The sequence below is a fragment of the Narcine bancroftii genome, chromosome 5, assembly GCF_036971445.1.
Source record: "Narcine bancroftii isolate sNarBan1 chromosome 5, sNarBan1.hap1, whole genome shotgun sequence".
Taxonomy (NCBI): Eukaryota; Metazoa; Chordata; class Chondrichthyes; order Torpediniformes; family Narcinidae; genus Narcine; species Narcine bancroftii.
In genome coordinates this window covers 170,168,866-170,186,024 of record NC_091473.1, presented here as the reverse complement: position 1 = coordinate 170,186,024, position 17,159 = coordinate 170,168,866, and the positions used below count along the sequence as shown (strand labels likewise).

Genomic DNA, 17,159 nt, shown 5'->3' with positions numbered 1-17,159 from the left:
AGCACAGACTGACACAGACTAGCGCCATCTTATTCAAATTCATTAATAATTAACAACTACTTGCATCTTGTCATATACAATAATTATTTGGATGTTAACTTCATCATTTGCAGCCAAGGAATATTTCTGCTCCAATCTTGAGCAACCTCTGGCCTGATCAAGATGACTTCAACGTCAGAATTTAGCAAGGTATGATCAACAAGGAAGTAACAAAAGCAAACTCTAACAGAGTTCTCCCTCAGACAAAACTTGCTTGAAACACTGGCTTGTCTTCATGAGCATCCTATTTCAAATCCTGAATATTATGTAATCAACAAGTGTTTGAATCATTAATTTCCAATAACTTCTGTGTTGATTTCCTCCTCCCTAACATATTGCAATTGTTATCAGCTTGGCCCCAAAACAACAATGAATGGTAATCTAAATGCTGCTGCGACATAATCAAGTTGGAAGTGTGAAAAATGTTGCTAGACATTATCATCCGATATTGAGGCATAGGTTAAGAATATGGACACAATTTAGGAAATTTTTTGGAATCATTAATTTTTCTCTTGCCAGTCCTATTGTAGCTGATTTTTAAAAAAACTTGTTGTTAGATGCAGGTTTTAGGGAGTGGTGTTGATTGGGTATCAAAAGTTTTAATGATCCTTTCATTCAAGATAATTTTGCTTCTTTCGAACATATGAGGACAAAATTTTAATTACCCAATAGTCTTTTTTTTAGATATCTACGTTGGACATTTTCTTCAGTCCAAGCTTTCTAATTTTGCATGGATTTCTGTAACAAAGTTTCTTGATTCATTTTTTGACACAATTTTCATTGAGGCTCAATATCAATTATTTATAGTAATTTGATAGATTTGAGAAAAATTTTGTAAGTTAAGATCATGAGTGATTGGAACATGACTTGGATTTATCACTTCCCGATGAGGACTGGCATATTGTTCTAATTTTGATTAATGAGTCCTCCTTTTGAGCAGAACATTGTTTGTTGCAATTCAAAGTTGTATTAGAGTACATATATCAAAACTTAAACTCTCTCACTTATCTTCTAACATTAATCCATTATGTGATAAATGTAACATTTTTGAGGCTTCATTGATACATATGTTTTGGACTTGCCCTAGTTTAGAATATTTTTGGAAAAATTATTTTCAAACTTTATCATCCATTTTTAAGGTCAAATTAGAACCATACTCCTTAATTGCTCTATTTGGTTTTTCTTTAGAAGACTATTGGGTAATTAAAATTTTGCCCTCAAATGTTCGAAAGAAGCAAAATTATCTCGAATGAAAGGATCATTAAAACTTTTGATACCCAATCAACACCACTCCCTAAAACCTGCATCTAACAACAAGTTTTTAAAAAAATCAGCTACAATAGGACTGGCAAGAGAAAAATTAATGATTCCAAAAAATTTCCTAAATTTGCTCTGTTTGGTTTTTCTTTAGAAGAGGAAATACTATTGTCTTCATTTTAGAAGCAAATTTTAGCTTTTACCTCATTGCTAGCTCGATGGACAATTTTGATGAAATGGAAAGACAGCACTCCATCTACTCACACTCAGTGGTTACAGGGGGTCACGTTCTTCCTAAGTTTAGAAAAAAATCAGATATAATGTTAAAGATGTGTGGTGTGTTGTTAGCCAGAATCAGACATACACAAGGTAAAGACTGTACAACAGGCTTTAATCCACATAGACTTCCACGGAGCCAGGCTGGCTCTAGCTGCAGTAACTCTGAGTGAGCTTCGGGAGGCCAGTGCAGGCTTATATCCCGGATGGTGATTGACACCCGACCGGATGGAACTTGATCCCTTCAGGCCGACTGATTGACAGCCGGCCAGGTGTTGTCCTGTCTCCTTACACCCCTGCAGGTACAGAGGTTGCCCCCTGCAGTAGGCCGGCGGTACACTCCTGCAGGTACAGGTGTTGCCCACTGCAGTAGGTCAGTGGTGTACCACCACATTCACCCACTTCTTTAAAATTGTCCCCTGGGGAGGGGGAAGTAACCCACTATACACGTACAATATTTACAGGTTGAAATGGTCCGGCGGCTGCTGGGGTCTCTGTGACCATCGTAGGACTGGCTCCTGGTCACTGGTCGGAGGGGAAGTGGGGGGGCTGGCGGCAGGAGTCTGTGTGACTGCTGTGGTGCTGCGCGGAGGGGTGGCCGGGGGTGGGGGGCTGGGGCCGATGTATGAGGGTCGTATCGGATGGGTGGGGGGCAGGTTCATTTCCCAGGGCTGAAGTGGGGCCCTGGTGGTCAAGGAGTTCCTGTGTGCCCCATAGCTGCCTGGGGACGGGGATGTATACTTTTCTACTCTCTATACACCCATGACTGTATGGACAGGCACAATTCCAGTGCTATCTACAAATTTACCAATGACCATGGTTGTCGGAAGAGCCACAAATGGCAATGAGGAAGTGTCCAGGAGGATAATAGTGGTGTCACATCAACAACCTTGCACTCAATGTGAGAAAAACCAAGAAGATGGGCAGTTCAGGAGGAAGGAAGGAGAACATGACCCAGTCCTCATCAAGGAGTCAGCAGTGGAGAGGGTCAAGAACTTCAAATTCCTGGGTGTTAACATCTCTAAGGATTTGTCCTGGAGCCTCCATTTCGATGCAATCATGAAGAAAGCTCGCCACCGGTCATACTTTGTGAGGTGTTTGAGGACATTCGGTGTGTCAGTGAAGTCTTGAAAACTTCTACAGGTGTACTGAGGAGAGCATTCTGGCTGGTTGCATTACTGTTTGATGTAACAAACCACAAGTAATGAGCAGTAATCGACAATGAATCAGGCAGTGTTTAATTTTAAAACACTAATTTTATTTCAAACTTGTAAACTATAGTCAACTTTTAAACTAAATTTAACACTGTGTGTGTGTGTGTGTGTGTGTGTGTGTGTGTGTGTGTGTGTGTAGTTCAGTATTTAAATACTCTGTTGTAAATTCACCTTTGAAATTTAATGCCCAGAATTAATGATGAACTGATGAGAAGACTGGAGTTGTGACAGCTACAGACTCACAAATTCTCTTTCCTTTGCCTTTGAAAAATTGTCCATCTGCATGAACTGTGGCCATATAACTCCTGGTTATTTTGGAATGTGACAGATTATGTTGTGTTTGTTTTGTAAATAGTTATGTTTTTGGGAGATAAATTGGGCAGGGTTTTCAGTGTAGGTCACATACAAACACTTTAAAACAGATCTTATTTAAAATACTGGCGCTCTGCTAACACTAATCATATTGGCCCCAGAGTCCTTGTAAAAGCTTTAGAGAGTGCCCAAGAGACTTCACTAATGGATTGTTGTTTACAAAAAGTCAACAGATGGAAGAACTCGTCGGAGCCGCAGATTGTCTGGAGTGGAACTTGCTGTTCTTGGTGGGTGATGTGGTTTTGCAAGCAAAGAGAATCAAACGGGTTTTTCTCTGAGAGAGAGAGATCAGTTCTACAGTTTTACCGTCAGCAGCAGTAGCTGGGATGAGATCAGAATAAGCTGGCAAGCTTGTAGAAAATCCCTTTTGGAAGACAGGTGGTGAGTACTTAGTTCAGCCTGGTAAAGCCCTTGTGGTTCATGCAAGAGGAGAGGACTGGCTGTCTAATGTTTTACTTGAAATTTGAGAAACAAAAAGTAACTCTGTGGTGACCTGAAAGAAAGAGGTTATCATCTGGAGAACCCTGAGGGGGAATTTTTCTTCAGCAAGGCACTGACAATAAATCTCTCTCTGAAAACCAACAAGAACTTTCCTGAGCAGTAACTATTTACCTTTCAAGCACCAAAGCCTGGTGAACATTATAAATGTTAAATTCTGTGCACACTATAAGAATGGCCTGCAACCTGTGAACTTGGAGGAATGAGAAGTGAGATTGGACTGTGAGTCAAATAACTTTTTTGAACTTATACACACATTACATACACGCGCTTAGAATTAGAAGGGGGTTAGGTTAGTTAAGTTAATAGTGATGTTAAAGTGTGATTCTGTTTTCATGTTTAAATATAATTAAAAGCAACTTTTGTTTAAGTAACCATTTGTCTTGGAGAATATCTATTGCTGCTGGGTTTTGGAGTCCTCTGGGCTCGTAACAGTGGGCGAGACTTGAATTGGAAGGCCTCCATGAAACTTCCAAGACCCTAGCACCATTCTCTCCAAGTCATCTTCATTATTAGTCACAATCAAAATGAAGCATTTTGCTTCCCAAAAGACCCCCCTAGCACAGTTCAGTCCACTGAAAAGGCCCAGCCATTCACAGAGCAGGCTTTGCATTGAATTCTACAAAAATGGCTGGCCACACGAGCTGCTTCAAAAACCTGTTTTCTCTTCAGTCATCAGAATCGTCTCCCCTGCAAAGTCACAATGTATTTGCAAATGTATCGATTCTGAAACAGACCGTGACAAGCCTTTCCTAAGTTTCTTCCAATGTATCAAGTTGTCCCTGGGCTGTGACTTGTGATGCTGCTTGTGTGAAATGTTAACTGTGACCATTTAGATCCTCCTGTCTATACTATCCCTTACAGTGATAATCCCATTTTACTAAAACAGGAGCTTGTAATACTGGTCTAAGATGCCAACATTCAGGACAAGAAAAAGCTCCAGTAGGTTGTTAACTCGGCCTGCGACGTCATGAGCATTCACTCCACTGAGGACATCTACAAGATGTGTCTTAAGAAAGCAGCTTCTATCCTCATGGATCCCCACCACCCAGGCCCTGCCCTCTTCATTCTACTACCATTGGGGGAAAAAGGTACAAGAGCCAAATATGAGCAGTCAATGACACAAGGACAGCATCTTTGCTGTTGCCATTGGTTTCTTGAATGATGAATGAGCCAAAGATACTGCCTTACTTTGACTTTTCATGCACTATTTAGATTTAGTTATGTAAGATGGTTTATTTGGTTTGGACTGTGAAACTACTAATTTCATGGCTTGGTCATGACAATAAATTCTGATTTTGATTCTCTATGTGGAATACATATGGAAAGAGTATCTTCTAATTTTAATTTGGGGTCTTGGACCTAAACTGGTAACTTTTTCTTTCCACAGATACTGTCTGATGTCCTGAGTACATTCAGTATTTTTGATTGTAATTTTGTCATTTCTGGGGTAATAACATAACATAACATAACATAACAATTACAGCACGGAAACAGGCCATTAGGCCCTTCTAGTCCGCACCGAACCAAACACCCCTTTCTAGTCCCACCTCCCTGCACAATGCCCATAACCCTCCATCTTCTTCTCATCCATATATCTGTCCAACCTTTTCTTAAATAATACAATTGACTCCGCCGCCACTATTTCTCCCGGAAGCTCATTCCACACGGCTACCACTCTCTGAGTAAAGAAGTTCCCCCTCATGTTACCTCTAAACCTCTGCCCCTCAATTCTTAACTCATGTCCTCTTGTTTTAATCTTTCCTCCTCTTAATGGAAATAGTCTATCCACATCCACTCTGTCTATCCCTTTCATAATCTTAAATACTTCTATCAAATCCCCTCTCAACCTTCTACGCTCCAAAGAATAAAGACCTAATCTGTCCAATCTCTCCCTATACTCTAGATGCTTAAACCCAGGTAACATTCTGGTAAACCTTCTCTGCACTCTCCACTCTGTTTATATCCTTCCTATAATTAGGCGACCAGAACTGCACACAGAACTCCAAATTAGGTCACACCAACGTCTTATACAATCTCAACATCACCTCCCAACTCCTATATTCCATGCAATGATTGATAAGGCCAGCATACTAAAAGCCTTCTTCACCACCCTATTCACGTGAGTTTCTACCTTCAGGGAACGATGTACCGTTACTCCTAAATCTTTCTGCTCTTCTGTATTCATCAATGCTCTCCCATTTACCACGTATGTCCTATTCTGATTCTTCTTACCAAAATAAAGGTATTGTTGCATTGGAAACTCTTCCCCCATCCCTTCTTCCCTTTCCCCCCCACCTTTCTATTCAGAGAGGTCCCTGCATTTTGCCCTTGACGAAGAGCTCAGGCCCAAAATGTTGATTACAGATCTTTGCCTTCTGTGGATGCTGTGGGATTTCCTGAGCTTCTCTAGCACTTTTGTATATTCTGCAATCACAGCATCTGCAAACTTTCTTTTTTCACTTAACTTGGCTACTTCCTAGGATGAGAGGGTTGTCCTATCAAGGGAAACTGGATAATTTGGAAGAACGAGGAGTGACCTTATTCAGACATGTAAAATTCTTTGCTGACTTGATGAGGCAGGACTATAGGGCTTTTTTATGTGGACAGTGGGACTTGTCTAAAACTGTTGAAGTGTGTTTCTAGCATTGCAAAATTTACCTTGTGGTGTACTTGGCATTTTTCTACATTTATCTTCAAACCAGGTTTGTTCCCTTGATATGATGGTAAAGATACGAGTGATATATCCAGCAGAGAGGTTACACCTTTCTCACAATACTTAGTAACATTTTTGCACTTTGAGAAATGTTCCATACCCATCTTATTTAGCCCAATAATAGGGTCTCACAAGATAATAAAAGGTGAAAATTATCTGGGTCCAGGAAAATACATTATTGTCTCAGCAACTTCTACACATTCACCATCAAAACCTTACTTGCTGGATCCATCGTAGTGTTGTATTTGAAGCTGCTTTGCTCAAGATGGGAAGAAATTGCAGAAGGTAGTGAATGCAGCCGTGAACAATGCAAAATTTGTTTCCCTCCACGGACCTCAACAATATTTCCTGTTGCTGAGAAAGGCACCTAACTCACTGAAAGACCCATTACACCTTGGATCTACTCACTTCTCCCTCCCATAGTGGAGAAGGCTTGAGAGTGTGATACAATGCACCAACAGGCTGAAAGACAGTTTCTTCCCTGCAGACATCAGGTTCATGAATGAATCCCATAACAATGCAGTCATGCTCTCCTTGTTTGATGCTAATTGATCTTCCTTTACTCTGTAAATTGTGCTCTTTACAGGTGTAGCAATAGGGCTATATGAATATTGGAGATCATCTGATGATCTATTTGCAAAAATACCCTCTCACTCTACTCAGTATTTTGTGACAAATAAATTTAACCTAATACTTAAACCTAAAAGCCAATTTTTAACCAAACTTTTGTAATGTATCTGAATTACTTAGTGACGTGTGAATGTATATTCTTGTATCTTTCAGGAAACAGTCGAATATGCCTTTCTTATCATTTTTACAATTGAAACATGTTTGAAGATAATGGCATATGGATTGTTGTTACACCCCAATGCATATGTAAGAAATGGATGGAACTTGATGGACTTTGTAATTGTAATTGTGGGGTAAGTTTCATTTTTAATGCCAGGTAACAAAATATATTGTAACTTTTTTTGTGATTTCCTGAAGTGAAATGCATTGCAGTTGATAAGATCGTAAAATACAAGTTTTATTACCACAGAAACCCAACATCACAATATTGCTTATAATTTGAAAATACTGTGGTTGCTTTCATTTTATCAAGTGCTGTACTCCTTAACAAAGCAATATTATGGTGCTTTCGTGATTTATCGTAGGAATGAAGTTCAAGAATAACTTTGAGAATTTATGGAATTGTCAATGATATCACATGAAATCTCTTTTAATATAATAAAGACATGTAAAGTTTTATTTTTGGAAAATGCTCTAAAAGATTATCAGGTCAGGCCACATCTGTGGGAAAGGAGGTTGGGGGTGGTGGGAAGAACATTTTAGGTTGAAGACCCTTTATCAGAATTGAAAATGAGTCCAAAGAAGCTTGTAGATCTGTCTCTGATTGGGTGAAATCAAACACACCATGGGAATAAGCTGTAAACAAGGTTATCTTGTTGGTGACTGAATGGAAGCCATTGGAAAGAATATGGACAAAAGAATGGAGGAATTGTGAAATTTAGAGCAGTTTCAAAGCTGCATTTTTCCCTACCCCCTTTTTGGTATTTCACAGGGACTGTTCTCTTCATGACTCCTTGGTCCAGCCTTCTGTATCTACAACTACCTTCCCTCCTTGCATTACTGTCCCTTTGCAAGGTATTGGTCCATCTCCCTCTTCCCTTCCCACCATCCAGGGATCCAATGTGCTTCTAGGTGAAGAAACAATTCACGTGGACGTCTCCCTATTTAGTGTACTGCTTTTGGTGTTCACACTGTGGTGTCCTCTACAAATAGAGGGCCAAACACAGACTAGGTAATTGCTTTGTGCAACACCTACGTTTAGTCTGCAAGAGTAACTCTGAATTTCCTTCTGTCTGCCACATTAATTCTCCATCCCACTTGCACTCTGACCTACAGGCTGTAGCCTCCTTTCCAGTCACAATGAGGGCCAATGCAAGCTTGAGTTACAGCACCTCATCTTCTGTCTGGGCTTTCTAAATTCTCCAACTTTATTTCTTAATTTCTCAGTCCGCATCAGCCACCCTTCCATGATAGTAATTCGGTGATCCCCCCCCAATCCCCTTATATTTCTCTCTTTTTTCCTCTGGAAGTAGAGAACATGCCCAATCTTGTCCATTAGCCTTGATATCCTACTCTGCATTTCCCATCTCCCACCTTTTTATCAGAATCAGAACTGATTGTCACATCAGCATTACTGAGTCAAAATTGTAATAAATTACATTTTAAAAAATAAATTCGTGCAAAAGAAGAGAAAGTGAGATAGTGTCATTTTCTATTCAGAAATCTAATGGCAAAGAGGAAGAAGCTCTTTCTGTGCTGTATATATATTCTTACCTCGTTACTTATGGTGTACACCTTGTTTACAACATGTTCCCATGTCCACCTTAGTTTTATCCTTTCAGAGACCTCCTCCTCATTGAATGTGTCATATTAAATGTGTTGGAGGAATTTAATTCCATTTAAAGCTGAGATCAGAATTCTCTTGGAACTGCATAAGAAATAGTGTAACACACACTACCGTTTTGATGATGACTGCAATTACTTGCTGCTTGTCAGATTTGGTAAATCCGTGAGTTAATTGTCCTCACCCACCTCCAACCAACTGTTTCTCATTGAGGTATCTACTCCATATTAATTGTTTAATACTTCTCTGTAAATGATTGTATTCCCACATGCTCTTTTGCACATTGCACACACATTTCTCTTCTCATATTTAATCAGCATGGTCTCCAGAGCTTTCTACTGCTTAATTAGTTCATTGTGGTTTAGTCATTTGTTTGTGCTAGCAACTCAGCTTCCATGAACTTTCAAGGATATAGTGTTGTGACAACAATTAGATGACACATCTGATATGATGAGCTAGACTATTGTTCCATTTTTAGTTTTTAATTTAGTTGATGTGCATTTGTCAACAGCATGTACAACGTAACCCTTTCTTGATCAGTACTCTTGACTCTTAATCAGATGGTTCCAATTATAAGGCGATTTCCAGAAATTCGCAGACATATTGTGATGCACTGTCTTGACAGTAAGCAGACACCAGATTCAAAGACTGAACAACAGGTTTCATTCAGCTTAAAGTCTCTGCTGTAGCTAGCTGTGCCCTGCTCCCAAATGACTGACCTCGAGAGGGGCCGGATGTGGCTTATATCCCGGGCGGATGATTGGCAGCCGACCGGGTGGGGTTTGGTCCATTCAGTTGACTGATTGACAGCCGGCCAAGTGTTGTCTGTCCTCCAGTGATCTTCCTGCATATACAGTGGTCGCCCCCTGTAGCAGGCTAGTGGTGTATCACCACACATATTACTGCCACTTTCTTGCACTAGGTTAATTGTAAATATTTATTATTATGTGGTAGTGTGAGCAGTGGAAGAAACACAGCCACCACGTTGAGGGTCAGTAATGACAGTTTTTTAATTCAAATTCAGCACACCCCTTTAAGGGCAGCATGAGTTCAGTCACCTGATGCATTGTGACATCATAATCACTGCCCAGGGCCTGCGCTGGAAGGGATGCTGGAGTCACAGAGAAACCTCTGACGACACCATTTCCCCATGATTGCCCACATCCTCGTGGCGATACAAAAGGGGCCGGTTCGCCACGAGGATGTGCGCTGCTACACAACCCCCCCAGAACCGGCTACACGTTCTGTCGCTTTGGCGGCCAGCCCCTGCCTTCATGTGGTCCACCGTAAAAAGTTCCTCTCTCCCCCCCAACGTCCAGGGTGAAGGTTCTGCTGTATCGGTGCACCTTGTGGTCCCCTCTGAACGAAAACGAACTGGGCCGAGTTGACCTCTTTGGGGAGATGAAATGGCCGGGTACCGTGGCGTGCCGGGGGTGGGGGAGCTAGGAAGTCCAGTCACATGCGCAAGTCCGCCAACAGGTTTTTGTCGGTGGCCGTGGTGTCAGGGTCTGGGCCGAAAAACTCAGCCGGCAGGGAAAGCGGTGCGCCATGACCATCTCCGCTGCTGAAGTCTGCAGTTCCTCCTTGGGTGCCATCCTAATCCTGAGGAGGACCCAGGGTAGTTTGTCTGCCCAGTCTGGTCCAGAGAGCCTGGCCATAAGCGATGCCTTCAAGTGCCTGTGGTACCTCTCCACCAACCCGTTGGACTGTGAGTGGCATGCTGTGGTGTGGTGGAGCTTCATCCCCAGGAGCTTCGCCATCTGAGTACACAGGGAAGACGAGGACTGTGCCCCCTGTCACTAGCAATGTGCGCCGGGACTCCGAAATGGGTGATCCATTGGCTGACCAGAGTCCTGGCGCACGTCTCCGCATAGGCCTTCTTAACTGGGACAGCTTCTGACCACCTTGTGGCCCGATCCACCACTGTGAGGAGGTAACGAGACTCCTTGGACACCAGCAAGGGCCTGACGACATCAACATGGATGCGTTGGAATCGGCGAACTGCCGGTTCGAAGTTCTGGTTGGAGGCTCACGTGTGTCGCTGGACCTTGGAGGTCTAGTACCTGGTACAGTTCCTGGCCAGTTCCACCAACTCCTTCTTCAGCCTGTGCCACACAAACCGCTCCGCGACCATGCCCACGGTTGTCTTTACCATTGGGTGAGCGAGGTCATGGATCAGACTGAAGACCCTCACCCTCCAGTGCAGCGGGACCACCGGGCACGGCGTGCCTGTTGAGACATCGCAGAGCAATGTGTCCGGGCTGCTGGGCACCCGGACATCCTTGAGTTTGAGGCCCGAGATGGTGGTCCGCAAGGCCTGCGTCTCTGCATTGTTCCTCTGTGCCTGAGCCAGTTGCTCATAATCCATGCCGGGTGCAAGAAGTGTTGATGGCAACGAGAGAGTCCGGTGGAATTTCGCGCTACATGCTCTGGGCACATCAATACTCAGCGGTGATTTCATTTGGGCCCAAACCCTGCTGGTAGATGTCAAAGCTAAATGCCTAGTGCATTCCCAGACCTTCTAAACTGTCCAAATCGAGGCTACTGTCACCCGCGGCCAAAGCGTGGCCACAGTGAGTGCCCCTAAGGATAAACATAGCCGCATCCTGAGCGAATTCCCGGCTATCTTCTGACTGCAGTTCAGTTGCACCATGCCACATCTCGGGGTGCTACACCACATATTGATCCAGGGCTCCACGCCAAAGACATAAATCTGCCCCCAGCCAAACAGCAGTTGGCCAAAGAGGAATTTTCCTGGATGTAAGAGTTGGGCATAGTCTAGAGATCTGACAGCCCGCAGGCATCCCAACTACACATGGTCCCCAAATCCTTGGGTGGTTGGCAGCCTTGTGGGGATTACCGCCGCTTTAATGTCTCCACCACACCTGACCGCTACCCAATCCCACACATAGAGGACTTCATGGCCAACTTTCACAGTTGCAAAGGTGTTCTCCAAGGTCAACTTGATATGTTGCTATCATCCAATCCTAATCCACCCAGATGACATCGCAAGACAGCCATTATCACCCCCTCGGACTCTTCGAATTCCTCCACATGCCTTTTGATCACAAGAAAGTGGCGCAATCCTTTTAGCGCTTGATTGATGAAGTGGGCAGAGACTTGAGCTTTGTGTTCATCGACTTGGACGACATATTGCCAGCAGGGACCACGAGGAATACAAGGCTCACCTCCGCTGACTTTTCACTTTCCTGTCAGAGTTTGGTCAATGTAGCAAAGTGCTAGTTCGGGATGGACTCCATGCAGTTCTTGGGCCACACTCTCACTGCAAATGGGGCAGCACCATCGGCAGAGAAGGTCGCAGCTTTACGCCAGTTTGCCCATGCCTCTGCCATGGCAAAGGAACCCTGGTCAGCGCGCCAAAAGTGGCACCTATCCTGTATATCCTAGTTCACCACAGACATATGGAACCTCACCGGCAAAGACAATGTCGTAGCCGACATAGTCTCCTGGCCTGCCATCCAGTCCTTAACCCTCGAGCTGGACTACTCCCAGCTGGCATAGGCCCAAAAAGATGAGGAGATGCAGGAGTTCAAAGACCTCATTCTGCCAGACAGCCCCGACATACTCCTGTGCGATGTCTTCACTGGCGCACCGTGCCTGGTGGTGCCTCAGCAATGGAGGCACCAGGTCTTTGAGGCAATTCACGACCTTGCCCATCCATCCATTAAAACCATGACCCACATGGTAACAGAGAGGTTTGTGTGGCACGGCCTGAGAAAACAAGTCACGCAGATGGCTCGCAACTGCACCCAGTGTTAGCCGTCCAAGCTCCACCATCATGTCAAGACCCCAGTCCAACAATTCGGGCCCCCCCTAAAAGGCTCTTCGAACATATTCATGTCGACATCGTGGGCCCATTGCCTGTCTCCCGAGACGTCCAATACCTCTTTACGGTGGGGGACCGCACCACAAGATAGCCCGAAGCCATCCCTCTAAAGGACACCTCAACTGATTCCTGCACCACGGCACTGATCACGCATTGGATCGCAAGGTTTCAGATAACAGCCCACATAACCACCGACAAAAGGGAATAGTTTTTCTCTGCACTTTGGACATAGCTTGAAACGCTCCTGGGCATCAAGCTGCACCACGTTACCGCTTATCACCCCCAAGCCAACGGAGTCGTGGAAAGTTTCCACCACCACATGAAGTCAGCCCTCACGACCCAGTTAAATTGTCCCAATTGGATGAATGAGCTCCCCTGGGTTCTGCTGGGCATCGGGTTGGGACCCAAAGAGGATTTACAGGCATCCTCCGCCAAATTGGTTTACAGCACCCAGTTAACCCAACCGGGCAAATTCTTCCCACCATCCCGAAACTCAGGCACCAAGGGGAAGGCATCATTACAGGACCTATGGGACAGGTTAGCCTCATTTGCACCCCACTACCCTCGCACCATGGATCCCCAAGGATTTATCAACTGCAGACTTTGTGTTCATCCGCCATGGCCCACATTCAGCCCCCTCCAACGGCCATATGAAGGCCCGTACAAATTCCTACACAACTCTGGCAAGACCTTTAAGCTGGACATTGGGGGTAGGGAGGAAATGTTCACAGCGGACAGGCTGAAGGCAGCATATCTGGACCTCAGCCAGTCAATCATTTCAATCATTTCAGCACAGCTCATATGTTGGGGGCGACCTCCTAAAGCTGCGACCCCACAGCCCCAAGGCCAGCAGGACACTAGAGCCGGTTCTGGGTGGGGAGGGTTGTGTGGCAGCACACATCGCGATGCAGGCGGGCCGGCTCCATGTGTGAAAGCTGTGGCAGCAGAGCAGGCGTGTCAAGATGGCACCTTTGGGTTCGGGCTCTCTCGTGGCCAGAGGGACTGCACACGTGGTCCCAACTACATCATCACATCACAGCTGATGCAGGGGCTGGACTTGAAGGCCACCTTTTAAGGTGCTGTGGGGGCTTTTTGAATTAAATCAGTTAGAAATGAAATTGACTTCATCTCGTGGTTTCTGTTTTCTTTTCCCCTTCATAGCTACCACTACAATCTTTAGTAAAATGTATATGATTATTTTGAAACAGAGGTATTTGGGGGAGATACTACCCTTTATTTGTTCCAAATATTAATCACATGTTTAAGCAGAGGTGCTTCCTTCGCACCAGTTATTCATTTTGAATCCCATTTATAAATAAATTCTTCTGCTAAATTCCTCCAATTTTATCCAATTATATTCCTTCAAATAAAGAAATAATAAATCTCAATTGAGCCATTTGATAATAATTCTTAAAATTAGAGAGTTGCAAACCTCCCAATTCATACTTCCATGTTTGTTTTTCTTTTGATACTCTCCATGAAATGTTCTAATATATTTATTTAATTCTTGAAAGAACTTTTGTGGTAATAATATTGGTAAAGTTTGTAAACGATATTGTATCTGCAGAAAAATGTTCATCTTAACACAATTTACTATACTTTCTAATGTTATTGGCAAGGTAATCCATTTTTAAAAAATCCTCCAACTTTTTAAAGCAGTCGTAAATAATTCAATTCATACAAATGATTTAAATTATTATATATTTGAATTCCCAAATATTTAATCACCTTTTTTAGTGATTTAAATTGAATATTCCTTCAACAAAGTATCCTTGTGTAAGGGGCATAACTTAACTTTTATCCCAATTTACCTTATAACCTGCAATCTTGCCATGTTCTTACAAATTTAAATGCAGTTTACGTAACCAGGTCTGTGGTTCAGTCAAATAAATCAAGACATCATCTGCAAATAGACTTATTTTGTACTCCTCTTGACCAAACTTAAACTTTCTTTTCTGCATCTCTCCTAATTACCTCAACCAATGGCTCTATAGCTAAAATAAACAAACCTGGAGATAAGGGCAGCTTTGTCTACTAGATCTCACCAAACAAAAAGGATTAGACATTTGACCATTAGTAACTATTTTCACTGTGGGACTAATATATAATGCCTTTATCCAATTTATAAAGGCTTGACAAAACACTTTAAACAAAAAGACTCATTCTAATCTATCAAAAGCTTTTTCAGCATCTAAATCGATGGCTGCACTCAAATCTTTCCAATTTTGAGCTGCATGTATAATGCTAATACTATCTGCCGACAGCCTCTGTTTAGAAAATCCTGTCTGGTCCATGTTTATGAATTTAGGCAATAAATTAGTAACTCTGCCAAAATTTTAGTCAATAATTTATAGATGGCATTCAATAATAAAATTGGCCTATAAGAAGAAGGTTCTAAGGGAGTTCTATCTTTTTTCGGTATTACAATAATTATTGCTGTTGAAAATGAATTTGGTAAAGTGTGGGTCCTTGATACTTCATCTAACATTTCCATAAAAATAGGGATCAATTCATCTTTAAATTCTTTATGAAATTCAGGTGGAAAACCATCTTCCCCTGGCAATTTAATACTTTGAAATGAACATCTTGCTTGCTTTACCTCTCGTTGTGTAAATCGTGCACTCAATTGTGTCTGCTCTTCCAGATTTAATGTAGACAAATTTATGTTCGATAAATATCTATTTTTATCATCATTTTTTAAAGACTGAACTATACAATTTCGAATAAAAGTTCTTAAAGGTTTCAGTTATTTCTCAAGGTTTATAGGTAACAATATTTGAGTCACTTTTAATTGCATTAATTGTTCTTGATTTCATTTACCATGCAAGTACTTGATGTGCATGCTTTCCTAATTCATAATATCTCTGTTTAGTTCTTATTATCATATTTTCAGTTCTGTAAGTTTGTAATACAGAACTACAGTCAGGTCAGAACCCCTCTTCCGCTACCCTCTAATTTCTATGACCCAGCCAATTTTGAATCTGACCTACCAAGCCATCGTGGATCCTATTTATTCTTGAAAAAATACCTTTTTAAAAAAAAAACTTTAGACATACAACACTGTAACAGATCAATTTGGCCCTACAAGTCCATGCTGCCCATTAATCTACACCTCGGTGTGTTTTTGAAAGGTGGGAGGAATCCGGACCCCCAGAAAAAAACTCACGTAGGCATGGGGAAAATGTACAAACTCCTTACAGACAGCACAGGCTTCGAATCCAGATCCGGTCCTAATCGCTGGCACTATCCACGACACTAACACGAGTCCATACTGGGTGTATAGGTAGGTTAATTGGGCTGTATGGACTCATGCGCTGAAATGGTCTGTCACTGTGCTGTGTGTCTAAATTAAATTAAAATGTTGTCCACCCCTGACTTAAATCAACAAGATGTATTCAGCTAACAAACAAAAAATATTTTATGTTCAATACATTTGATGATTTTAAAAGCATAATTCATCACAGTGGCACAGTTGGTATCGAGGATAGTGCAATGCCTTTATTGGAAGGATTATTTTGAATGTGTTTTCAATAGTAATGAAAATTCTAATGTACATTACCAGTGCAGGTTTGATGTACTAGATTGTACTGAACTAAAGAATGACATATCAGAGTTACTAACTCTGTGGCTGACTTTGTTAATTTGAACTTAGTTTGTTTAGTGTTGTTTTGGAACAAGTAACCAAAGTAGAGAACGTAGATGGGCAAGCAACATCAGGTGGCAAACCTTCAGGTGGTTTTGATGTCAAAGCTCTCCGAGCTTTTCGTGTGTTGAGACCTCTTCGACTTGTATCTGGAGTACCAAGTAAGTTGCTCTGTGGTCTAAAATCAGAATTTATTTTTAACGGCCTTGCCCTTTGCTGTAGAACTGTTTTCTTTCAGTTGTGCAATCCCCTTAGAGTTCTGTGTTTCTCCTGAGCTTTCTGATTTTCTTTTCCCTCATTGGCATGCAGTGTCTTGCTCTAAACTTTGGACCCTTCCCCAAAGTTCTGTGCATTTTTACACCTGTTCACTTTTAAGATGCTTCCTAGAAGCAATCTGACCTTTTTTTTAAATTACTTGTCACTTTATCACCTCATGTCACTTAATTTGATTCTTTGCTTGATTATGTTTGTTAAGGCACATGTGGAGAACTTTGAGATGCTTTAATACATTAAAGTTTAATAAATGCAGATTGGTGTTATGTACCAGATTGTAATGTGAGCATTTATTTGATTTGAAGCAACCATCAAATAATAAACAAAATACCTTTTTAATAGACAAAATAACTGATTTTTTTCAAAAATACTTTTTATATTCTCAACATGAATTCTTAAAATGAAACCTAATTACTTTCCGACTGGCAACTGTGAAGACTGATATCTTGAATAATTTTATTGAAAAATTACAAATTTACAAGGTTTACTTTATTTTACAAAACTTTACAATAAACATTTTTTAATGAAGCACTATTGTTATATTTTGAAATATGTAATTTGCAATTATGTTGCTAATTTGGAAACAAACTGATTTTGCAATTCTATCCCAG

General features: G+C 42.0%; 1 protein-coding gene across 12 annotated transcripts in view; it reads left to right on the top strand.

The window, feature by feature from the left end:
- The window catches only part of LOC138764176 (voltage-dependent L-type calcium channel subunit alpha-1D-like), a 427,400-nt gene that overhangs the window by 107,766 nt on the left and 302,475 nt on the right, over nt 1-17,159 (top strand). For 11 of the 12 annotated variants that reach the window (XM_069939715.1, XM_069939725.1, XM_069939713.1 and 8 more), the window contains 2 exons: nt 7,156-7,295; nt 16,285-16,436. In XM_069939715.1, coding sequence (XP_069795816.1) covers nt 7,156-7,295; nt 16,285-16,436 — 292 coding nt within the window. Of the gene's footprint in view, nt 1-7,155; nt 7,296-9,923; nt 13,709-16,284; nt 16,437-17,159 lie in introns of those variants that run through there. The other variant, XM_069939718.1, reaches the window with a different exon arrangement.